General features: G+C 41.7%; 2 protein-coding genes across 2 annotated transcripts in view; both read left to right on the forward strand.

Annotated features, from left to right (window-relative positions):
• The window catches only part of Ash1l (ASH1 like histone lysine methyltransferase), a 112,916-nt gene that overhangs the window by 82,582 nt on the left and 4,742 nt on the right, over nucleotides 1-25,592 (forward strand). The window contains exons 15-25 of the mRNA XM_028753089.1: nucleotides 828-982; nucleotides 4,977-5,129; nucleotides 10,614-10,668; nucleotides 10,750-10,882; nucleotides 15,915-16,163; nucleotides 16,907-16,993; nucleotides 18,881-18,971; nucleotides 19,951-20,089; nucleotides 20,207-20,379; nucleotides 22,224-22,390; nucleotides 24,617-24,657. Coding sequence (XP_028608922.1) covers nucleotides 828-982; nucleotides 4,977-5,129; nucleotides 10,614-10,668; nucleotides 10,750-10,882; nucleotides 15,915-16,163; nucleotides 16,907-16,993; nucleotides 18,881-18,971; nucleotides 19,951-20,089; nucleotides 20,207-20,379; nucleotides 22,224-22,390; nucleotides 24,617-24,657 — 1,443 coding nt within the window. The remainder of the gene's footprint in view (nucleotides 1-827; nucleotides 983-4,976; nucleotides 5,130-10,613; nucleotides 10,669-10,749; nucleotides 10,883-15,914; nucleotides 16,164-16,906; nucleotides 16,994-18,880; nucleotides 18,972-19,950; nucleotides 20,090-20,206; nucleotides 20,380-22,223; nucleotides 22,391-24,616; nucleotides 24,658-25,592) is intronic.
• On the forward strand, nucleotides 13,702-15,067 carry LOC114608968 (heterogeneous nuclear ribonucleoprotein A1-like). The gene has a single exon (XM_028753093.1). It carries the CDS (start codon nucleotides 13,760-13,762, stop codon nucleotides 14,720-14,722), a length of 963 nt encoding a protein of 320 aa, XP_028608926.1. The 5' UTR covers nucleotides 13,702-13,759; the 3' UTR covers nucleotides 14,723-15,067.

The following is a 25,592-nucleotide window of genomic DNA, read 5'->3' on the forward strand; positions in this document are numbered from 1 at the left end:
ATATATATATATATATATATGTATATGTATATGTATACATGTATACATATACACATATACATATATATATAATTAAAAAACAGTGAAAGCATTGAAGAGGCAACAGAGATAGCTCAGTGGTTAGAGTACTCATGCAGTAACTCACATTTGCCTTTACCTAGTTCCAGAAGTTCTGATACCCTCTTCTGACCCCCATGAGCACTGCATATATACTTTGCATATGTACATGCAGGCAAAACATTCAAAGAAATAAATAAAAACACATCCTGGCTCTTGGGAGGCAGAGACTGGCAGATATCTGTGAGTTCCAGACCCACCTCATGTACGTAGAAAGTCCCAAGGTCAGTCAGAGGTTTAGTGAGACTCTGTTTCAAAATAAATTTGTGAATAAATTGTACAAATAGCTGCATATTCTGGTATACTTGTGTATTCTCAGGACTTGGGAGCTTGAAACTGGAAGGTTACAAGATTTGAATCCAGCCTAGACTATAACAGTGAGTTCAGGACCCTAAACAGAACAAGATTTGCACAAACATTCCATAAATCTCTGCTATTCTTGCCAGAAGCTTGTAGATAATATGGAAAATGGTGTTTGGCCTTTTATAAGTCTCACTCTGTAGGCCAGGCAGGCTTTCAAGTCTGAATCTTCTTTGTTAGCCACCTGACTCCTAGGATGACTGTGTGAGTTACTGGTACCCAGTTCTGCAACTGTCTACCCTAGTCACTGTTGTTCTTACTACCGATATCTCTTAACAGCAGTTTATGGAGTTTAGACATGTAATAAAGTCTTACAGATTAGTAAGGAACACCATTCTCTTTTCTTTCAGGAACTTTGTGTTAAAACATCATGTGTTCTTGGTCCGAAACTGGGAAAAGATCCATCAGAAGCAGGAGGAAGTAAAGCACACTCGTGACATTCACTCAGCGTCGTTGTACACCCGGTGGAACGGCATCTGTAGAGATGACGGGAACATTAAATCTGGTAAGGCATGAGGAGGCTTAATAGCTGTTTTGTCTTATGAGACAGGACTTGTAGCCCTGGTTGTCCTGGGAACTGTAGACCAGGCTGGCGTCGAACACACAGAGGCCTACCTACCTCTGCTTCACAAGTGCTGGGATTAAAATCTTTCACCACCATTGCCTGGCTGGAAAGACTACATGATGAAATCCAGTTGTAGCTCCCCTGGTTTTATTTTTAATGGGCATGTGTGCCACACACAAATGTGAAGACAAGAGGACTAAACACTTCATTCTAAGACTCCTTTTATTTGTGTAGACCAGAACAATGATGCCAAATGCATTATGGGAAGGGGAAAAAAACAACTATAAATTCAAATATTCCTATTTTGAAGTAAGTACTATATATAAATATATAGAAGCATCTTCCTTTTTAAGTGACTATTAGAAACAGCTTTCATTATTTGAGCTAGTATCCAAAACAAATGAGATACTGGGTGTGTGTGTGTGTGTGTGTGTGTGTGTGTGTGTGTGTGTGTTTGAGGCTGGGTCTCATTGTATAACTCTGGTACTCACTATATAGACCAGACTGTTGTTCTTTGTTTTGTCTTACTTTGTTTGTTTTTGTTTTGTTTTGTTTGTTTGTTTTTGAGACAGGAATTCTCTGTTTAGCTTTGGCTGTCCTGGGAATTCGATCTATAGATCAGTCTAGCCTTGAACTCAGAGCAGTCCACCTGCCTCTGTCTCAGAAATACTCAGATTAAAGTCTTAACCAAACCTGGACCATGAATCCTTTCCAAATGAAGTATTTAGTGCAAGATGTGGTAATACCTGCCTTTGATACTAGCACTTCGGAGGGGAAAGCAGGAAGATCTGCAGTTCAAGGCCAGTTTCAAGCCACATGGTGTCTACACAAGATCCTGACTTTTTGCAATAAATTGAGGAGTAAGAACGATAAACAAGGGGCTGGAGAGATGGCTCAGTGGTTAAGAGCACTGACTGCACTTCCAGAGGTCCTGAGTTCAAATCCCAGCAACCACATGATGGCTCACAACCATCTGTAATGAGATCTGATGCCCTCTTCTGGTGTGTCTGAAGACAGCTACAATGTATTCATATATAATAAATAAATAAATAAATCTTTAAAAAAAAAACGATAAACAATTGAGTAAAAGTGTGAAGGAAGAAAACAGTTACAATCTATCTATCTATCTATTTACTTATTTTGGTTTCTCAAGACAGGGTTTCTCTATATAGCTCTGGCTGTCCTGGAACTCACTCTGTAGACCAGGCTGGCCTTGAACTCAGAAATCTGCTTGTCTCTGCCTCCCAAGTGCTGGGATTAAAGGCGTGCACCACCACTGCCCGGCAATAAACTTCTTTAAAAGAGTATTTTGTTTCTTGTTTTGGACTTAATGAGAAGGTCTGATATAGCTCAAGCTATCCTTGAACTTGCTGTATAGCTCAGGATGACCTAGCACACTCACACCTTCTTCTCAGCTCCAGAAGCTGGAATATAGGTATTCCAGCTTGACTTTTGGTAAATTGCTGTTGTTATTTAGGGAAGGAAGGAAGGGCGGGACACTTTGAGATGTGGCACAGCATGAATGTGGAGGCTGGCGGACAGCTTGTGAAGTCTGTCCTCCTTCCAGCGAGTAGGCCCTGTGCTTCAGGCTCAGGTCATTAGTCTCTGCACCAAGCATCTTTACCCATATAGCAATCTCACCAGCCAGGGAAAGTCAGATTTTCCCAGAATTTTAAATCCTTTCAGCAATTTGGTGGTTAGTGTCTCTTTGAAGTTACAAACCAAACAGATAAGATCTTATAATCATTTGCTGAATGTACACATTCAGTGTTGCCATATTCTTGTCTTTTTACTCAAAGAATTAAAGGTTTGCGTGGATTTTCAAAAGCAGCAAGTTATTCAAAGCAAATGATAGAGTAGGTGTGATTACTGTCAAGGGTGTATTCAGGCTTCTCAAGTGAAGTACTCATGTGCTCAACTATGGACCTCCTTCCTAGAGCTCATGAGATACAAGAGTTTGGTTATGAGCATCATAGTTTGAGGACAGTCTTTACTTTAACTGACAGGTCAAAGTATATAACCATTTTTCTATCACATGTCCCTTCCTGTAATGCATCTTATTTTTAATCCTGTACACCTCCTGTACATAGGCATAGTGTAGTAAGTAGGGGATTGCCCCCCCCCCAAAAAAAAGGTTCACTTTAAGGATACACTTTTGTCCCAGGCAGTGGTGGCGCACGCCTTTAATCCCAACACTTGGGAGGCAGAGGCAGGTGGATTTCTGAGTTCGAGGCCAGCCTGGTCTACAGAGTGAGTTCCAGGACAGCCAGGGCTACACAGAGAAACCCTGTCTCGAAAAACAAAAACAAAAAAAAAAAGAAAAAAAAGGATACATTTTGTATTACTGTGAATGCATTCAAAACTAATTTAGGCCAAATCAGCCTACTTACTTTTTTTTGGCTTTTGTTGTTGTTGTTGTTGTTGTTTGTTTTTTTGGAGGGGTTCTTTTTTCAAGACAGGGTTTCTCTGTGTGTAGCCCTGGCTGTCCTGGAACTCACTCTGTAGACCAGGCTAGCCTCGAACTCTCGAACTCAGAGATCCGCCTGCCTCTGCCTCCCAAGTGCTGGGATTAAAGGCGTGCACCACCACTGCCCAGCTCAGCCTACTTACTAATAAGTGGAGTACAATTTTTTAAAAAATCTATGTGCCTAACAAAAGGAGTTCCAAATTGCTAACCAATTCCTATGATTGCTTGCTTCCACGCTAAATAGATGAATGTAAAAAGCATTATTTGAGCCTCATGTGGTGGCATTGTTTTTTTTTTTTTTTAAAGCTTTTTTTTTTTTAACGATTTATTTATTTATTATATATGAATACACTGTAGCTGTCTTCAGACACACCAGAAGAGGGCATCAGATCTCATTACAGATGGTTGTGAGCCACCATGTGGTTGCTGGGATTTGAACTCAGGACCTCTGGAAGTGCAGTCAGTGCTCTTAACCACTGAGCCATCTCTCCAGCCCGGCATTGTTTTATATAAGTTTGTTTATTTACTGTTACAATCAACCCTATGTAATATAGCTACATTATTGTCTGTTTTAGAAAGGACAGAGCTGAGATACAAAGAAGTTAAGTGACTTGGTGGTGGCGCATTCTTATAATCCCAGTATTCAGAAAGCTGAAGCAGAAGTATGCACTTCTACATAACACAACCAAAGCTAAATAGTACTAGGCACACTGCCTGTCCTTAACTGAACACACGCACACATGTGCACGTGCACGCACACACACACACACTCTCCTATCGGCCATTGCCCTACTCTTGTTTGTTTTGAAAGGATATTTAGCAGCACTGCAAGATCATGAGCAAGAGTGTGCCTGCAGCCTAGACTCACTCAGTCACTCACTCCTGAATTCATTTACGTGTGTGAGTCTAAAGGAAGACATCACATACCGTGAAGCTGCAGTTAGGGGAGGTTGTGAGTCACGTGCTATGAGAGCTGGTAATGAAATTCAAGTCCTCACCAAGAGCAGTACACACTCTTTACTTGGGGGGTGGGGGGATGTTTCGAGACAGGATTTCTCTGTGTAGCCCTGGCTGTCCTGGAACTCGCTCTGTAGACAAGGCTGGCCTGGAACTCAGAAATCCACCTGCCTCTGCCTCCCAAGTGCTGGGATTAAAGGTGTGCACCACCACTGCCCGGCTGCTGAGTGACTTTTAAAGAAAAAGCAAAAAACAGTGTATTATCCAAGGAGAGGCAAGGCTCACTTTGAACTGCACACCTGTAGCTACTGCACTATGTAGCATTAATCACTAAAGAAACATTAGTGTTTTCTGGGTTTTCTCAAGGGGAAGAGAAGCAACTACTTGCCCACTAATTCTACTTAATATCCTCAAGGAACAAGAAAAAAAAGTTGCAGGAGTCAACTGGAAAAGAAAAGGATATATCAAATTCTTCATTTCCTAAAATTGCTTTTCACCTTCTCCTTGCAGATGTCTTTATGACCCAGTTCTCTGCCCTGCAGACAGCTAGATCTGTTCGAACAAGACGCTTGGCAGCTGCAGAGGAAAACCTGGAAGTGGCTCGGGCAGCACGCCTAGCACAGATCTTCAAAGAGATCTGTGATGGCATCATCTCCTACAAAGGTATGCATGTCACTCCCCCTCCTGAGAACCCCACACCTAAGGATAAGCAATGTTATGGGAATAGGAATTTAGGAGATGGGTTGGTTCTAATTTTTGTTATTGTTAGCTGAGAGAATTCAACATTTGTCTCTACGTTATTTTTAGGTTTTTGTTTTATGTGTGGGGGAGGTTTTGCCTACACGTATCTGTGAACCACATGTATGCCTATTGCCCAGCGGAGGAGAAAAAAAGGACATCAGATTCCCTAAAACAGGATTTACAGATGGTTGTGAACTGCCCTGTGTGTGCTGGGATTCCTCTTCGAAGCCCAGCTAGTTCTCCCAACTATTGTATCTCTTCATCCCCTCTCTTATTTCTTTAAAACAACTGTTTGTTGGGAGGGAGGGTGTTTGTCTATGTGAATGCAGCGCTCATGGAGACGAGAAGAGGGCCTCAGATCACCTGGAGCCAGAGTGAACAGGCAGCTGTGAGCTGACTAATACGGGTAGTAGGAATTGAACTCAAGTCTTCTCTTAGTTCAGGCAAGTTCTCTTAACTCTGAGCCATCCTTCCTGCCCCTTATTCTACCTGTTATCAGAGATAAAGAATTATAGAGCAAATAACCTCTAGTCTTATACATATCAATTTGAGTTTATTACTTATAATTAAATACTATATTTGTAAATAACTTTTTTAGCTAGAGGATAGTAATTTCCATGAATGAGATAATGTTACAGTTTAAAAATTTTAAGAATAGTAGCATATGTCTTTCCCAGCACTATGGAAGGTTGCTATGAGCATGAGCCACATAAAGGTACAGACCAGCTGCATAGTGAGGCCCTGTCTCCAAAACAAAACAAAGAGCAGCCAGTGATCCTAACCATAAACCCATGAGCCACCTCTCACATACCTGCCTTGTCTGCCTCCTGAGTGCTAGGATTAATGTGCCGCCACGCCCAGCACTTTCAATATTTTTAATTGTATACAAGGCATGGTACATGTATCTTCATGTACCATGAAGGGATCAAAGGATGACTTGGTAAAATCTGTTTCTTCTACTTTTTTCTGAGTTCTAGGAATAGTTTGCCAGGCTTGTATGTGAAATACTTTATCCCTTTATCCACTGAACCATCCTGCCTGGTTTTCAGGTTTTTTTTGTTTTTTTTTTTAAGATTTTGAAGCCGGGCGGTGGTGGCGCACGCCTTTAATCCCAGCACTTGGGAGGCAGAGGCAGGCGGATTTCTGAGTTCGAGGCCAGCCTAGTCTACAGAGTGAGTTCCAGGACAGCCAGAGCTACACAGAAAAACCCTGTCTTGGAAAACCAAAAAAAAGATTTTGTGTGTGCACACACCTAATACCTGAGGAAATCAGAACAGGGCATTAGATCTAGAAGTGGAGTTAATGATGGTTGTGAACCACCATATGGGTGCTGGGAATCCAACCACAGTCCTGTGCAAGTGCAACAAGTGCTGCTCTTAACAGCTAAGTCACCATTCCAGCCACAGCTTTGTGTTGTTGTTGTTGTTGTAGTTTTCTTTAAAGATCTTTTTTAACTGTAGCTATATGTGTCTGCCTGTGGGTATGTATACCTTAGTACAGGTACCTGTGGACACAGTAGTATTGAATCTCTTAGAACTAGAATTTCTGGAGGATGTGAGCCATCTGACACATGTGCTCATACACAGACATATAGCTCAGTGATCATGAGCACTGAGAATCTGAGTTCAATTCCCAACACCCACATGGCTCCTCACAACCCTCTGAAAAACCAGTTCAAGGAAGAAGGGCTGGAGAAAAGGCTCAGCGGTTAAGGACACTGGCTGTTCTTTCAGAGGACGCACATTCACTGCCCAGTACCCATGTGTAGTTCCGGGGGATCTGACAGGCTCACACAGACACAACAATGCACAGGGGGCAGAAAAAAAAACAATTCAAGGAGATTTGAAGCCCTCTTCAGGGTTCTAAGGAAACTAGGTACCCATGTGATTCACAAATATGTATTCAAGCTAAACATCATATATGTATATAAAATAAGTGGTAATAAATTTTAATTTTTTAGAAAAAATCATGTAAACACCTTTCCTTTTTTATTCTAAGATTTATTTATTTTTATTTTATGTGCATTGGTGTTTTGTCTGCATGTATGTCTGTGTGACGATGTCAGATCACCTGGAACTGGAGTTAAAGGTGCCATGTGGGTGCTAGAATTGAACCCAGATCCTCTGGAAGAGCCCCCCAGTGCTCTTAGCTATTGAGCCATCTCTCCAGCCCCACCTTTCCTTTTCTAAGACATGTCTTTTAAGGACAGTCATGAATTAACAAGCAGTTATAAATTAGGACTCAATATTTTAGCAGTGTAAGTAACTTTCTGATCAGAAAATTAGGGATGTTAAAGATGAAGGATATACAATAGCTCAGTGGATAATGATGCTTGCTACCAAGCCTGACAACTAGAGTTTGACTCTCCCTGACCATTGTAGAAGGAGAAAACTGACTTCTGAAATTATCCAATAATTTCCATGCTTGCACCATTACATTCATATGGTGGCACACATACATGCACACACAAAATAAATAAATGTTTTGTTTTTATTAAATAATGAGGACCCTGGGTTCGGTTCCCAGCATTCACAAAGCAGTTACAACTGTCAGTACCCTCATTTCCAGGGAATCCAATATCCTCCTCTAGCTTTCAGAAACATAGAGCACACGTGTGGTACACAGATACACATGCAGGCAAAACACCCAAACACATAAAAGTAAATACAATTTCAAAAAGAGAAACTATGAAACTGTGTGAAACATTTTGTTATATTTGTAACTTTTTAAAATTAATGTTTATTTACGTGTGGGGGGTTTTGCCAACATGCCTGTATGCACACTACATGCATGCCTGGTGTTCCTGTAGGCTATTAGAGGGTGTGTAATGCCATGGTGTATCTGTCTTACTTCCTGACCTTACATTTTGAGAATTTGGTTTGGTTAGTTTGGTTTTGCTTGCTCTCTATCTTTTATATTTTGTTGGCTTTTTTGGCTTTTTTTTTTTAATTGTTTTATTTATTTACATTTCCTTTCTTAACCCCAAGGACATAGAGAAGAGGGAGCCATGCTGGGAGGTAAGCCTCACTGGCGAGACCTTCAGCTGTCCTAGCAACACTAAAAAAAAAAAAAAAAAAAAAAAAAGTGTTACTTTAGGTGTAAGTTTCGTCAGCCCTTTAATCCCAGCACTTAGGAGACATAGCAGGTGGATCAAGTTCAAGGCAAGCCTGTTCTCCAAAGAGTTCCAGTATAGCCAGGGCCACACAGAAAAACCCTGTCTCAGAAAAAAACAAACAAAAAATATAAAGATTGTTTTGCCCATCATGGTTCTTTAGTCCCAGCATTTAGGAGGTAGCAGCCAGTGGATCTTTGTGAGTTTGAGGTTAGCCTGTTGTCATAGCATTCCCCAGGCCAGCCAAGGCTACACAGTGACACCCTGTCTCATTGTCTCTGGAAGGTGGCGCTTCACTTTCTCTCAAGCCCGCTCTAACTCACATGAAGCTACTCTGATAGTACCACTTTCCATCACTACATGCTAACAGCACTTTCTTTCTCCAGGGACACCGTCAGGAATGAGATATCAAATAAGAAAGAGTCCCTCACTGAATGCTGTGTGTATCACGCATAACTGAATGAAAAAAATAAATTCTAGAAAATATTTGCTAAATTATTCCTTATCTGGAATTCAGTCAAATCCACACCAACGGTAGTATCATTTACAGAAAATTATGAGTGGCAAAAAAGGATGTGGTAATCTTTTTGTTGTAAAAAGATTTATCATCCCAGTGCACACAGGTGGTACACATTCATGCCCATTAAGATAAATAAATATTTAAAATAAAAAAGACTTGTTGGGGCTGGAGAGATGGCTCAGTGGTTAAGAGCACAGTCTGCTCTTCCAGAGGTCCTGAGTTCAATTCCCAGCAACCACATGGTGGCTCACAACCATCTGTAATGGGATCTAATGCCCTCTTCTGGTGTGTCTGAAGACAGCTACAGTGTACTCATATATACAATAAATAAATCTGTAAAAAAAAAAAAAAAAAGAAGACTTCATGCTGGGCAGTGGTGGCGCACACGTTTAATCCCAGCACTTGGGAGGCAGAGACAGGCAGATTTCTGAGTTCGAGGCCAGCCTGGTCTACAGAGTGAGTTCCAGGACAGCCAGGGCTACACAGAGAAACCCTGTCTCGAAAAAACAAAAAAAAAAAAAAGACTTGTCACTCTGTAACAGGATTAGTACAAGAATGAGAAACTCAAATTCCTCTTTGCTTGCATAGTCCTTTGAAAGTTGCAGACATATGAGCAGAAGCAAGAATTTTCCCTAAACAGCCTAGCTACTTCAATAGTTACAGCTCACATTCTTCATTAGAAATTGTTTTTAGAGGCCAGCCTAGTCTACAGAGTGAGTTCCATAACAGCCAGGGCTATATAGAGAAACCCTGTCTCTAATAACAACAAAAAAAATTGTTTTTGTTTACTATTACTGTGTTACATTTTAAATATACATTGTATCCTTCATAATCCTCAATTTTAAAATTATTGTTTGTTCTTGGGGAGGGGGACTGAGTTTTTGATTGTCAAGCCTCAGAGTAGTTTTTTCTCCCCCTCCAACTTTCAATGTGGAGTTTTCTAGTTTTTTTTAGTTCAAAGATCTTTAGAATCTGGAACAATGGCTTAGTATTATTAAGAGTAGTACTATCTGCTCCTGTAGAGAATGCAGGTTGAATTCCCAGCCCACATCATGGGTCACAGCTGCCAGTAATTCCAGTTCTAGTTATCCAGTCCTCTCTCTGGTCTTCTAAGAGGCATCATGCATACATGTGGTACACAGACATACATACAGCTAAAACACCCATACACATAAAACAATCAAATGTTGTTTTTAAAGGACAGTGTGCTGCCGGAGAGACGACTCAGTGGTTAAGAGCACTGGCAGCTGGTCTTTGACAAGACTCAGGTTCAGTTCACAGTACCCACATGTCATTGCATCACAGCTGTGGAACACTGCGTACATGTGGAGTATGGGCATGAAGCTATGCAAACACTCATACACATAAAAACAATTACCTCTGCAAAGACAAGACAGGATGCTCATAGGCTGGAGCCCCTGCTACATGTACAGTGCTCTCAGTTCTATCCCCAGTACCCCTTTAAAAAAGGATTAAAAAAAAAGTCTTTTTTTTTTTTTCCTTTGAAACAGTGTAAGCCAGCCAAACTCTCAATATCATCAGCCTCTGGGATGCTGGCATGGGCCATCACATTTAGCCAATAAAAATAAAGTTTAGTAAAATAATACAAGCCAGCTATGCTGGTAGATGGTTGTAATTCCAGCTACTCTTTTCACCCATGAGTTCTAGACCAATCTAGACAACAAAAGAAGAGAGAGAATAAAAGACATTCAGACTGATGCTCACTCACCCTGGTCTTTTAAACATGTGTACTGAATCTTGTGTTCTTCTGCAGATTCTTCACAACAAGCCCTTGCAGCTCCACTTTTGAATCTTCCCCCAAAGAAAAAGTATGTGAACTTTTCTGACAGCCTTGTAGAGCTCAAAAAAGAAGTCAGCGCACCAATTTAATAGCTTGCTCTATGTTCCAGAAACGCCGACTATTATGAGAAGATCTCCGACCCCCTGGATCTCAGCACCATAGAGAAGCAGATCCTCGTTGGGTATTACAAAACAGTGGAAGCTTTTGATGCTGACATGCTTAAGGTCTTTCGAAATGCCGAGGTATTTACTCACTTCATATACAAATTCAAGAAGTTTGGTCTAATGAGAATTATTTTAAATTTGTTTATTCTTGGGAAAGGCAGTAATTTTCTTTTCATTGCTACATTTGTTTATTTGGTTTAATTGTGTGTGTTATGTAATGGTGAGTTTAGCTATACTGCTTTGTTCTCTCAGAGGGTCACACTCCCAAGCACCTGCCAAAGCCATCTGGATTCAAGAATGAAATACACACACACTCACTGTGACTACTCCCAAACCTTCTGCTAGCAAATGCAATGCTCTCCTCTGGTATTCCTGAAACGCCTAAATCTTCCCCTGCTACCTCAGGCCCCATCAAGGGAAGTGTCCAGTGGCTACTTACCTGAATTCATATGTGGCTGGTTGATGTTCTCTCCTGCAGTTCCTGAGTCTCATCCTTCTCCCCTGAGTCATAGCAATTGCCCTCCCTCTCTTCTAGTTACTAGCCCACACAAACCCGAAGGTCCCGCCCCAGTCTACTTGCCCAGCCATTGGTTGTTGGCTCTTTATTGATTGATCAAAAACCAGTTGGGGACAAGGACCTTCAGTGTTTGGAGATGCAGATTTCTGGTTTTGGGGGCCAGATTAATTCAAAGCTAAATTAAAACCAATCCCCAAAATGTTGTATGTATATATACGTAATGTCACAACATGCATGTGAATGCATCAGTTCTGTCCTCCTGGCATGTGGGTCCATAGGATCAAACTCAGGTTGTCAGACTTGGCAGCAAGTCACTTTACTTGCTGAGCCATCTCATCAGCCTGACAGTAATTTTTTTTCAGTTTATATATATGCACCACATGTGTGCAGTGTCCAGTGAGGCCAAAAGAGAGTGTTAGATCCCCTGGAACTGGAGTTAGAGGTGGTTGTGAGCCACCATGTAGAGCTAGGAACTAAACCTTCCGGGCAAGAATGCTTAGTCTTCTTAATTACTCCAGACCCAAGACAAGTTATTTTCAATAAGTACTCTTTTTTTTTTTTGGTTTTGGTTTTGGGTTTTTTTTGGGGGGGGGCTTTTTTTGTTTTTTTGTTTGTTTGTTTGTTTTTTGTTTTTTTCGAGACAGGGTTTCTCTGTGTAGCCCTGGCTGTCCTGGAACTCACTCTGTAGACCAGGCTGGCCTCGAACTCAGAAATCTGCCTGCCTCTGCCTCCCAAGTGCTGGGATTAAAGGCCTGCGCCACCACCGCCCGGCGTTCAATAAGTACTCTTAAGAGTATGTATCACATGGGGGATGGAGAGATGGCTCAGCAGTTAAGAGCATTGACTGCTCTTCCAGAGGTCCTGAGTTCAATTCCCAGCAACCACATGGTGGCTCACAACCATCTGTAATGGGATCCGGTTCCCTCTTCTGGTGTGTCTGAAGACAGTGACAATGTACTCACATAAATGAAATAAATAAATCTTTTTTTTTTAAAGAGTATGTATTATATTTTGCTAAGTGATGTAAAATTTTATTTATTAAAAATATTCTGAGCCGGGCAGTAGTAGTGCACACCTTTAATCCCAGCACTTGGGAGGCAGAGGGTGGAGGATTTCTGAGTCCAAGGCCAGCCTGGTCTACAGAGTGAGTTCCAAGACCACCACGGCTATACAGAGAAACTCTGTCTCAAAAAAAAAAAAAAAATCTGAGCAAGTACAGTGGCATATGGCTTTAATCTCGGCACTTCTAGGTAGATCTCTTATGAGTTCAAAGGCAACCTGGTCTACATAGAGCTCCTTTTTTTTTTTTTTTTTAAAGATTTATTTATTTATTTATTATATATGAGTACACTGTAGCTGTCTTCAGACACACCAGAAGAGGGCATCCAATCTCATTATGGGTGGTTGTGAGCCACCATGTAGCTGCTGGGATTTGAACTCAGGACCTCTGGAAGAGCAGTCAGTGCTCTTAACCGCTGAGCCATCTCTCCAGCCCCCTACATAGAGCTCCTTACAGTGAGCCCCTGTCTTAGACAGAGGTGACAGGGTAGTTTCTCGGTCAGCAAGATGGCTTTTCAGGTAAAAGTTCTTACTATGCAATTCTAGCAATGTGAATTTATTCGCAGAGATCACAGTGTAGTGTTGGAAGAAGAGAATTTACTCTGCTGAGTTATTATCTGACCTCTCTATGCATGCCATGACATGTTTGTCCCCACATGGCAATAATAATTGTTTAATCAAAAATTAGCTGAGTCAGTAAAAATATTCATATTGTACAAGCATTAGGACCTAAGTTATCTCAAAGCATATATGAAATTACCAGGTAAAGCCAGATGTAGAGTCACACATCTTTAATCCCAGTAGACACACCAGCACAGAAAATTCTGGAATGGATGATTGAGTAATTTCTCAAAAACAATATAATCTTTGTAAAACCCTAATTTTGCCCTGAACTTTTATATTATATAAATATAATAATATATAATAATGTGCATCTGGCATTGCTTTGTTCATAAAAATAAATATATATGAAGCCAAGTTTGGTGGCTTACCCCTGTAATCACTTGAAAGCCTGAAGCAAGAAAGTCAGCTCAAGTTTGAGCCCATACTAGACTGTGTAAGAAGACCCTGCCTCCAAAAACAAGCCTAGAGTATTACTGTATAGTGACTAGAAAAGGAAATTCTCGGGGCTGGAGAGATGGCTCAGCGGTTAAGAGCACTGACTGCTCTTCCAGAGGTCCTGAGTTCAAATCCCAGCAACCACATGGTGGCTCACAACCACCCATAACGAGATTCGATGCCCTCTTCTGGTGTATCTGAAGACAGCTACAGTGTACTCATAAATAAAATAAATAAACAAATCTTTAAAAAAAAAAAAGCTTTCTGCTCTTTGACGCTGAGGAGGAAGCATCGCTGAAGGCTCTGATCATCCTGCCATCATGTCCAAGTCAGAGTCTCCCAAGGAGCCGGAACAGCTGCGGAAGCTCTTCATCGGAGGGCTGAGCTTTGAAACAACTGATGAGAGTCTGAGGAGCCATTTTGAGCAATGGGGAACACTAACCAACTGTGTGGTAATGAGAGATCCAAACACCAAGAGATCCAGGGGCTTTGGGTTTGTCACATACGCCACTGTGGAAGAAGTGGATGCTGCCATGAATGCAAGACCACACAAGGTGGATGGAAGAGTCGTGGAACCTAAGAGGGCTGTGTCAAGAGAAGATTCTCAGAGACCAGGTGCCCACTTAACTGTGAAAAAGATCTTTGTTGGTGGTATTAAAGAAGACACTGAAGAACATCACCTACGAGATTATTTTGAGCAGTATGGGAAAATTGAAGTGATAGAAATTATGACTGACAGAGGCAGTGGGAAAAAGAGAGGCTTTGCTTTTGTCACCTTTGATGACCATGACTCTGTGGATAAGATTGTTATTCAGAAATACCATACTGTGAATGGCCACAACTGTGAAGTAAGAAAAGCTCTGTCAAAGCAAGAGATGGCTAGTGCTTCATCCAGCCAGAGAGGTCGAAGTGGTTCTGGAAACTTTGGTGGTGGTCGTGGAGGTGGTTTTGGTGGCAATGACAATTTTGGTCGAGGAGGGAACTTCAGTGGTCGTGGTGGCTTTGGTGGCAGCCGTGGTGGTGGTGGATATGGTGGCAGTGGGGATGGCTATAATGGATTTGGCAATGACGGAAGCAATTTTGGAGGTGGTGGAAGCTACAATGATTTTGGCAATTACAACAATCAGTCTTCAAATTTTGGACCGATGAAGGGAGGGAACTTTGGAGGCAGGAGCTCTGGCCCTTATGGTGGTGGAGGCCAGTACTTTGCTAAACCACGAAACCAAGGTGGCTATGGAGGTTCCAGCAGCAGCAGTAGCTATGGCAGTGGCAGGAGGTTCTAATTATAGCCAGGAAACAAAGCTTAGCAGGAGAGGAGAGCCAGAGAAGTGACAGGGAAGCTACAGGTTACAACAGATTTGTGAACTCAGCCAAGCACAGTGGTGGCAGGGCCTAGCTGCTACAAAGAAGACATGTTTTAGACAATACTCATGTGTGTGGGCAAAAACTCCAGGACTGTATTTGTGACTAATTGTATAACAGGTTATTTTAGTTTCTGTTCTGTGGAAAGTGTAAAGCATTCCAACAAAAGGTTTTACTGTAGACCTTTTTCACCCATGCTGTTGATTGCTAAATGTAATAGTCTGATCATGACGCTGAATAAATGTGTCTTTTTTTTTTTTTTTAAATGTGCTGTGTAAAGTTAGTCTACTCTTGAAGCCATCTTGGTAAACTTCCCCAACAGTGTGAAGTTAGAATTCCTTCAGGGTGATGCCAAGTTCCATTTGGAATTTATTTATGATTGCTTGGGTGGAGAAGCCATTGTCTTCAAAAACCTTGGTGTTGTTAAACTGCCAGTTACTGTTGTAACTTAACAGTTTCACCATTGAAAGGGTCATCCAAGCAAGGTCACAATTTGGTTATAAAATGGTTGTTGGCACACCCTATGCAATATCAAAATTGAATAACGGTATCAGATAAAATAACAGATGGGAATGAAGCTTGTGTATCATCCATTATCATGTGTACTCAATAAACGATTTAATTCTCTTGAAAAAAAAAAAAAGAAAAGGAAATTCTCTGGTGACTTTGAAATACCCTGTAGAACAGAGATGACTGGTGTAAATAGAGCTGAAAGCTGAAATAAGAAAGAGTCGTACAGAGGGAAGAGACTGAGTAGAGCCATTTTGAATTACAGCATAGTTTCTATTAACCCAGTTTCCACAGACTTTTACTATGTGCTCCAAGCATTTGCAAAACAAAGGTAAATAGAAAATTTCTACAATACATTATGCTTGCAACATTAATTACAATTTAATGATTACTGTGATTTGGTATTATGGGATAGTAAGGCTCTTGACAAAAATTCACTAACAAAGCAATAGTAAAAACTGAAACATTTAAATTCTAATTTTAATTCATTATAGTTCAATTTGTTAGCCAAAATGGAATAATAAAGAAAACCATGCTGCCTCTGCAGATTTATATTTAAACCAAAAGGAAGAAAGCAAAAATGATTTCTTTTGCTTTCTTCAGAAGTACTATGGACGTAAATCCCCAATTGGGAGAGATGTTTGCCGCTTAAGAAAGGCCTATTACAGTGCCCGGCATGAAGCTTCGGCTCAGATCGATGAGATTGTGGGAGAAACAGCCAGTGAGGCAGACAGCAGTGAGACCTCGGTCTCCGAGAAGGAGAACGGGCATGAGAAGGACGATGATGTTATCCGCTGCATCTGCGGCCTCTACAAGGATGAAGGCCTCATGATCCAGTGTGACAAGTGCATGGTGAGTGCCAGCGTGGCGCAGGAGCCTGTGGTTCCCTGGGGTTTGCCAGGCAGGCTTTTAATGAACTGTGACTTAACTCAGCTTTTGTTTATCCTCTACTGTTCATCATATTGTCTTTCTCCTTCTTTATCTTTCATTTACATCTTCCTTTCCTCTTCTCTCTGCCCATTTTATCTGTACGTCTCTCACAAAAGCTGCACGTAGAAGGGTAGCATTTGACCTAGTGCTTTACCTTTGAAGTAGTAGCACACGTATAAAGCATGGATGCAGGAGGTTTCCAGTGTGTATAGTAAGTTCGTTCACAGAGGGCTCCTTGCTGCAAGACTCGAGGCCTGGACTCTGTTTGTAGCATCCTCCTTTCTTGTACACTTGAGGTTTGATGTGTTCATGGGGCTATGAGTAGTAAACCCAAGTGGCAATTTTTTGTGAGAATAAAGACATTCACAGTAGCTGCAGCATAGTGTTGCATAGCAAGTGATAGTTTGGTAGTATATTCATCTTCATTTTCTCTCCTCACCTCCCATTTTGTTTGTCCAGATCTATATATTAAAGTTGATTTATATTATTTTATTCACATATTGTATTTTCCTCTTATTTTTCTTAGTTATTTCTAATTCTCTCATCCTCCCTGCATAATTCCTCTTCTGTCTTGCCCTGTCTGCTGCTTTGTTTTATCATCATCATCATTATTTCTCAGGGCTTGCCTAAGTGTAAGTGGCTTGTCAAATGTACCTGTTTCATAGGTGTGGCAGCACTGTGACTGCATGGGTGTAAACACAGACGTGGAGCACTACCTTTGTGAGCAGTGTGACCCTCGGCCTGTGGACAGGGTAAGCTGATCCGTAGTTAGGAAATAAAATACTTAGGATCTATGAAAGAAATGATACTGTAGAAAGCCAGGCAGTGGTGTTACACGCCTTTAATTTCAGCACTGTGGAGAGACAGGCAGGCCCATCCCTGAGCTGAAGGCTAGCCTGGTCCACAGATCCAGTTCCAAGACATCAAGACCTACTATACAGAGAAACCGGGGGGGGGGGGGGAGAAGGTAGGGGTGGTCACTATATAAAACTAAGATTTGTTTGTGTTTGTTTTATTCTGGTTTTTGAGGTAGGAGCTCACTGTGTAGCCCAGACTATCTCCAAATTCACCATTTTCTTTCCTTAACCTCTCAGTGGTGGAGATTGAGTTCTAAGTGCCATTTGTATCAGGTAGTGCTTGGTTGAAAACAACCCTTGCCCTCAGTGGTATTTACTGAAGTAAGAGTCAGTGACTTAACCAAGTTGGGTAGGTCCTTATCTTGGTACTGCTTTATTTGTATAATGATCTTAGGCTGTTAGGTTGGCTCAATGGTTAAAAGCTCTTGCTGCTTAACCTCTCAACCTGAGTCCAATCCCAGGGATCCACAAGGTAGAAAGAGAGAACCACTTCCTGCATATTGTCCTCTAACTCCACACATGTGCCACGCTAAACAAGTGTCCTCACACACAGGCATGTACAGACACATACAGTCAGTAGATGTGTACGTATGATCTTGAGTAAGTTACCCCCATAAAACTGAAGGATTTAGGCAGCTTTTCTTTTTTTTTTTAATTATTTATTTTACATCTGTGAGTACGCTCTCTCCCCTTCAGACACACCAGAAGGGGGCATCAGATCCCATTACGGATGGTCATGAGCCACTATGTGGTTGCTGGGAATTGAACTCAGGACCTCTGGAAGAACAGTCAGTGCTTTTTATCACTGAGCCATCTCTCCAACCCCACCCCACCCTTTTTTATTTTATTTTATGTATTTATTTATCTATCTATCTATTTATTTATTGGTTTCTCTGTGTAGCTGTGGCTGTCCTGAAACTCACTCTGTCGACCAGGCTGGCCTCGAACTCAGAAACCTGACTTAGGCAGCATTTCTTAACCATAATGCTGTTGTCATATTAAGTTGGAGAAGTTGTTGTAAAGGATACAGTTTAGACTGTTTGGCATCCCTGGCCTTAAACAGTAAATGTCTGTAAGTGGGTTCCAGATAAAACTGTCATGAGAAGTCCCCACTGCACACATTTCAGATGCTGCTGAAATTTCACAGCAGTCTCAGAACTAATGCGTCATAGAACATTGTCTCAGATACTGGACCTCTCGGGCTCATCATCTATTCTAATTTCTCTGGATTTAAAAACTAGAGGTTTCCATCTTTTTTATATATGTATAGTGTATTAAAATGACTTTTAAAAATATTGGATGGGGGGCTGGAGAGATGGCTCAGTGGTTAAGAGCACTGACTGCTCTTCCGGAGGTCCTGAGTTCAATTCCCAGCACCCACATGGTGGCTCACAACCATCTGTAATGGGATCTGATGTCCTCTTCTAGTGTGTGTCTGAAGACAGCGACAGTGTACTTATATAAATAAAATAAATTCGGGGAAGAAAAAAAAAGAAATTGGTTTAAAAAAAACTGTTAAAAAAAAGTATTGGATGGGCCGGGCGGTGTTGGCGCACACCTTTAATCCCAGCACTTGGGAGGCAGAGGCAGGCGAATTTCTGAGTTCGAGGCCAGCCTGGTCTACAGAGTGAGTTCTAGGACAGCCGGAACTACACAGAGAAACCCTGTCTCGGAGAAAAAAAAAAAATAAAGTATTGGATGGAAACTTTTAAGGTTTAATTTATGAATTGAGATCATTAGGCCAAACGTATACTTTATCCATTGACTTTCTGCTCTTATTAGGAGGTACCCATGATCCCTAGGCCCCACTATGCCCAGCCTGGCTGTGTCTACTTCATCTGTTTACTTCGAGATGACTTGCTGCTTCGTCAGGGTAAGTAAAAAGGCTCAAACTCCACTGTGTGTGTGTGTGTGTGTGTGTGTTTAGAGAGGGGAGGGTGGGGGAGGGAGAGAATGAGAATTTCATTAGGATTGCCTGCATTAGCGTGTGTGGAAGGCTATATCATTTACTTCAGCAAGGAAAGGTTACTATAGGCTGAATCCCTGAGTTCTGTGACTTTCCACCCCACTTCTCTAGCAACCATTGTCAGTAGGTCTTCAGTGATCGTTGGGCCTTATGAGTCCCTTCCCTTGATTTGATAGCTTTTGTTTGTTTGGGGGTGGGGTGAAGTGGGGGGGGTTGTATCTTGTTTTGCTGTTAATGATTTTTGGTTTTTCAGACTGTAGCTCAGGCCAGGCCTTAAATGCCCAGGTGTCCTGCCCCCACCTCCCAAGTTCTGGAATGAGAGGCATTGGCTACTCTGCCTGGCTTATACTAGTTTTATTTCTGTCTACTTGCTTTTTGTTAGCTGTGCTGATTATTGACCCAAAACTTCAAGCGTGCTAGTTGAGTAACCTAGAACTGAGCTATCTCCAAAGTCCTTACAGTAATTTTAAACCTAGTTGGCCAGATATAGTGGCACAATATCTTTAACCCCATCTGGAGGCAAAAAGGATTAGATCTCTCAGTTTGAGGCTAGCCCGGTCTACTTAGTGAGTTCCGGGCCAGCCATAGCTACATAGTAAAACCTATCTCAAAGACAAAATAAAAAAAAAAATACTAATAAAGACACAAAAAGTACAAAAATAGTCATCTGTAATTCTCAGTGTAGAATTGAAGATAGTTGTCACAATGCTGATTTTGCTCTCTTGATTCTTTTGTAACACTAGAGGTCGAGCTTAGGTTCTCGCTCATTTGATTGCTGGACTGTCTGCCTCCCCCTCGTATCATTGTAGATCCTGGATCGGATAGGATTCCTTATGGAATCCATCTAGAGGTCAGCATTAATGTTGTTTGTTCTGTACCTTTCTAGGTGATTGTGTGTACCTGATGAGGGACAGTCGACGCACACCTGATGGCCACCCAGTCCGTCAGTCCTATAGACTGTTATCTCACATTAACCGAGATAAACTTGACATCTTTAGAATTGAGAAGCTTTGGAAGAATGAAAAGTAAGTGCTGATTCTTTTCTCCTCCTGCCAGCAGAGTGCGCACTGAGGTCTTGCTAGTAGATTTAACCTCGCCTTTCTCATTTTCCTTTTTTTTTTTTTTTTTTTTTTTTTTTAAAGAGAAGAACGGTTTGCCTTTGGTCACCATTATTTCCGCCCCCATGAAACTCATCACTCTCCATCCCGTCGGTTCTATCACAATGAGCTGTTCCGGGTGCCGCTCTATGAGATCATTCCCTTGGAGGCTGTAGTTGGGACCTGCTGTGTGTTGGACCTTTATACATACTGTAAAGGTAAATAAATGATGACGGCTTGTTACAAGGTACTCTTTGGGACTGGAGAGATGGCTTAGCACTTAAGAGCACTTGCTACTCTTGCAGGGGACCCAAGTTCAGTTCCCAACACCTACATGACAGCTCAGAACCATCCATAACTCCAGTTGTAGGGAATCCAAAACTTGCTGCTGACTTCACTTAGGTACCAGGCATATACATGGTACACTTACTTATATGTAGACAAAACATTTGTAGACATTAAAAAAGATAAATCTAAAAATATTGAAAAGGATTCTCTAATACTAACACTAGCTATGAAACATCAGAGGGAACCACTCTTTTGGATTTTCAAGATAGAATTTTTCTAGCCCAGGCTATTCTGGAATTCTTTATACACCAGGCTAGTCTCAACTCAGATATCTACCTGTCTCTGCCTCCCAGGTGCCAGGATTAAAGGCATGAGCCGCCTTCCCTGTCCCCTATTTTATTTTATTTTATTTTATTTTATTTTATTTTATTTTTTAATCACAGTATATTTACTTATTTATTCACTCTGCAACAGGATCTTACTATGCTAACCTGGCCTGGAATTAACTATGTAGACTAGGCTGACCTTGATCTAAGCACCTCTGACTCTGGAGTACTGAGATTAAAGGTTTCTGTGCACCACCATAGCCAGCTAATAAAGGTATTTTAATGTGTAAACACAAGGATGCAGAGCAGGGTGTGAGGGTCCCTGAGAGTCCCTTGTACAGTACTTAGGTAGTCACACCGCCACCGCCACCGCGTTTTCTCTTCATGCGAGCTTACAGAATTGAGCTCGAGTCAGCAGGCCCACACTCAGCCAGAATTTTAAAATATTGAGCCAATTTTAAAATTCAGCCCATCACATTTTACTACCTAAATACTTGGCCAAGCATAAGTTTCCTTAATTTGAAACTAGGTTCTTCTGAATTTTACAAAAATCAAATAATCTACATAAGCTCTGATTTATAGTTCGCTTGATATGCATTTGTTGCCATGCTTAGCCAGAGTTTAACTACCTGTATCTTTATTTCACTATCATAGCAAAAAACTTTATTACAACAATAAGTATTCTGTTCCATACTGACAAACTGCTTATACATCTCCGATTTAAAAAGAAGTATTCACTTTCCAGTGTGCTGCCTTGTCTTTATGATGCTCTATCTCATAACTTCCCCATGAACCGTTCTGTCCCTCAGAATTTGCTCAAAAACCCCTGCCACATTCCGTCTAGTTTCTGTGGCCTTGCAGCCTGTTACTCCTTCTACAGCTAAGCGCCAGCTCCTCTGGATACCAGGACCTTAAAGTCTACTGTCTTCTTCCACAACCACAGAATGCAAATTATGATAGCGTCTCTTCCTAATGGGTCTGTCGTTTCTCTCTAAGATGTTATCCACTGAGCTGATTTTGGGAACAAAGGAAAATCAGATTACTTATCCCTGTTTCAGTTCTTATTATAGTAGTTTGCTTTTCTTTTTTCTTTTTTTTTTCTTTTTTGAGGCAGGGTTTCTCTATGTAGACCAGGCCTCTTTGACCTTGAACGCAAAGATCCCCCTACCTCCTAAAATTAAAGATGTGCACCACCACTCTTTGGCCTGGATCTATTTTAGCTTTAATGTGGCTAAGTGTAGATATGTGTGTGTGAGTACTGATGTCTTTGGGAGCTGTATCAAGGGTGTCCTGTCCCCTGAAGTTGGAGTTGCAGACACCTGTGAGTCCTGTCACCTGGGTGCTGGGAACCAAACTCCCTTCCTCTGTAAGAGCAGCATGTACTCTAGCATCTATGCCAGTTCTCTGGCATGGGAAGTTGGGTTCTGTAACAGTGTTTGAATTTACAGGGAGACCCAAAGGAATAAAGGAACAAGATGTATACATCTGTGATTATCGGCTTGACAAGTCAGCACACCTTTTTTACAAGATCCATCGGAATCGCTATCCTGTCTGCACCAAACCCTATGCCTTTGATCATTTCCCTAAGAAGCTTACTCCCAAAAGAGACTTCTCAGTAAGTAACCTTTAGTTTTCTTCTGAGGCAGGGTGTCACCACTTAGTTCAACTGATCTTGAATTTTCAGTTCTCTTGCCTCTACCCCGTAAATACTGGAATTACATGCGTAATATTTGAGGCCTCAGTATTTTTTCCTTTTTTTTTTTAATAGTATGTATAGTGTGTGTACATGTGTACAAGCCCAGGTAAGAAAGCCAGAGGAGTCTGGTTTGCCTTTTCTACTCTCCACCATAATCCCTTGAGACAGGGTCTCTCACTAGACCTGATGGTAATAGCCAGCAAACTCCAGTAACCCTACACCCAGCACTGGGCCATACCCTGCTTTGTTTTGTGAGTACTGGTGACTTGAACCCTGGTCGTCTTGCTTGTGTGATAAGTACTCCTATCTTCGGAGTACTCTGGTACCTCTACACCTTCCTTTCTTCATATTCATAATTTTAAGGAGCATGTAGAAGCCAGTGTGGTAGTAAGTACACTTGGGATACAGAGGCAGGTAGATCTCTTTGAGTCGAAGGCCAGCCTGGTCTACATAGTAAGTTCTAGACCAGTTTGGGCTACACAGTGAGACCCTGTCTCAATAAATGCTTACAAAGGATAGTTATTCTAAAAGTAATCTTTTTATGGTTCTGAGACAGGGTCTCACTATAATGCAGGTTTGCCTCACAGCCCCTGTGTAGCCTAAGCTTATCTTGAACCCCAAGCAATCTTTTTTTTTTTTTGGTTTTTTGAGACAGGGTTTCTCTGTGTAGCCTGGGCTGTCCTGGAACTCACTCTGTAGACCAGGCTAGCCTCAAACTCTCAAACTCAGAAATCCGCCTGTCTCTGCCTCCCAAGTGCTGGGATTAAAGGCGTGGGCAACCACCACCCGGCTTTTTTTTTTTTGAACCCCAAGCAATCTTAACTCTTAAAAACTCTTTGATGCTTTGTTTTTCTTATATCTAAATCAAAAATACAAGACATGGCTGGATGTGAAGACAGACACCATTAATCCCAGCCCTTCCTGCAGATGCAGAAGCAGGTGTGATTTTTTTTTTTGAGGCCAGCATGGCCTGTATAGCAAGTTCTAGTCCAGGTAGGGCTACATAGTGTCTTAAAACAGGTCATGCATAAGACATGGGAGCTGACTAAATGACTCAGTGGATAAAGGCACTTGCCTCAGAGCATAAAGACCTGAGTTTGATCCCACAGCCCACATAGTAAAAGAACCCTTCATATGTTAGCTGTGGTGCTTGTACACCCAAACATAATGCAATCGATGTTTGGATGGATGGATGGATGAGTTTAAATGGAAGACAAGATCGTTAAATGAATCTAAAAGGTAGCTTCATGGTAGAATACTTGCTCATGTTAATATTTTTTATTCTCACCTCCTGTCTGAGTATTGTTTCTAGTTGTTGAGAATACAGACCAATGACTTTTATTTATTGCTATGTAGGATCTTGGTCATTATCATTTCTGTCTTGTAATAAAACCCCAGCTGACAGGCTCCTTATCCTCATGTGTTCTTTTGAAGAGAGAGTGTTAGTCAGCTCTCAATTGCTATGGCAGATTTCCTGAGGTAATCTGCTTAAAAGAAGGAAAATGTTATTTTGGCTTACAGAGGTTTTATTCCATGGTTCCTATAACTGCAACAAGCCTATAACAGCACAGAACATTTTGGTAGGAGCAAGATGCAAAGAAAGTGATTTGCCTCCTGGTGGTTAAAAAAAAAAAAAGCATAAAAGGAAGATGTCAGCATTTCACGATGGATGGCTGGTGGGTGGATGGATGGGTGGATGTATGGATGGTGGATGGATGGATGATGGATGGATGGATGGATGGTGGATGGATGGATGATGGATGGATGGATGATGGATGGATGGATGGATGGATGGGTGGGTGGGTGGATGGATGGGTGGGTGGATAGATGGTGGGTGGATGGTGGATGGATGGATGGTGGGTGGATGGATGATGGATGGATGGGTGGTGGATGGGTGATGGATGGATGATGGATGGATGGGTGGATGGGTGGATGGATGATGGGTGGATGGATGATGGGTGGATGGATGATGGGTGGATGGATGGGTGGTGATGGGTGGATGGATGGATGGATGGATGGATGATGGATGGGTGGGTGAATGGATGGATATGCCACCCAAATTGCCTTCCTTACCCTAATGACCCCAGGTCAGTTCCAACATTAATGTGTCTACCTCCCTCTCCCTCCCCCCTTTTTTTTCTGCAGCCTCATTATGTCCCAGACAACTACAAGAGGAACGGAGGACGGTGAGTCCTAGAAGGTTGGCCAGGAGCTAATATAGAACAAGAAAGCCAGTAGCTCCTCGTTGGTCTCTACTACTGGGATTGGCTATTCCGTGTAGGGTAGCCCAGTGTAATGCTATCACTAAAGTGGGAGAGGTGCAGTCCCATTACGAATCCTTAGCAAGAACAGGGGGGTGCAAAGATAAGAGAAAGAGAACAAGGTTAACAACAGAACTGCAAATGGACTCAGAATATGTCTTTCTGAACTGAGCTTTCTCTGTAACATGATGATGCATCTGTTAAAGAGATAGTCAGTATTGCACAGTTCACACTTAACGGTTTATTTAGTCTTTGCTTCTTTTGTGAATAAGAAGGATGTTGCTCATGAAGGCTTCTCTATTGTCTTTCAATTAGGGACATAAATAGCCACTGCTAGTGCTGTAGAAATGACTCAGTGGTTAAGAGCCAGTGCTGTCCTTACAGAGGACATGAGTTCTGTTCCCGGTACCCATGTCCATTTGTTCATGGCCACCTGTAAATCCTGCTCCAGGGAATCCAGCACCCTCCCCTGGCCTCCATGGGCACCTGCACTCATATATGTACACATGTACATGCACATGTTCAGACAGATGTGCAGAGTGATGTAAGAACAGTAAGATGCTACTGTAGTTGGACTAGAGATATCACAGGCTGTGCTTCCTTCGTGTTCCGGGAGCAATCAGAGGGAACTAAGCAGCTTTACCAGGCCTGGAGTGTTTTATGGGATTTTATCTCATTTTTGCTTCAGATTTTTTTTTTTTAAAGATTTATTTATTTATTATTTATGAATACACTGTAGCTGTCTTCAGACACACCAGAAGAGGGCATCAGATCTCATTACAGATGGTTGTGAGCCACCATGTGGTTGCTGGGATTTGAACTCAGGACCTCTGGAAGTGCAGTCAGTGCTCTTAACCACT

The sequence above is a fragment of the Grammomys surdaster genome, unplaced genomic scaffold (genome assembly GCF_004785775.1).
Source record: "Grammomys surdaster isolate TR1022 unplaced genomic scaffold, NIH_TR_1.0 125946, whole genome shotgun sequence".
Taxonomy (NCBI): domain Eukaryota; kingdom Metazoa; phylum Chordata; class Mammalia; order Rodentia; family Muridae; genus Grammomys; species Grammomys surdaster.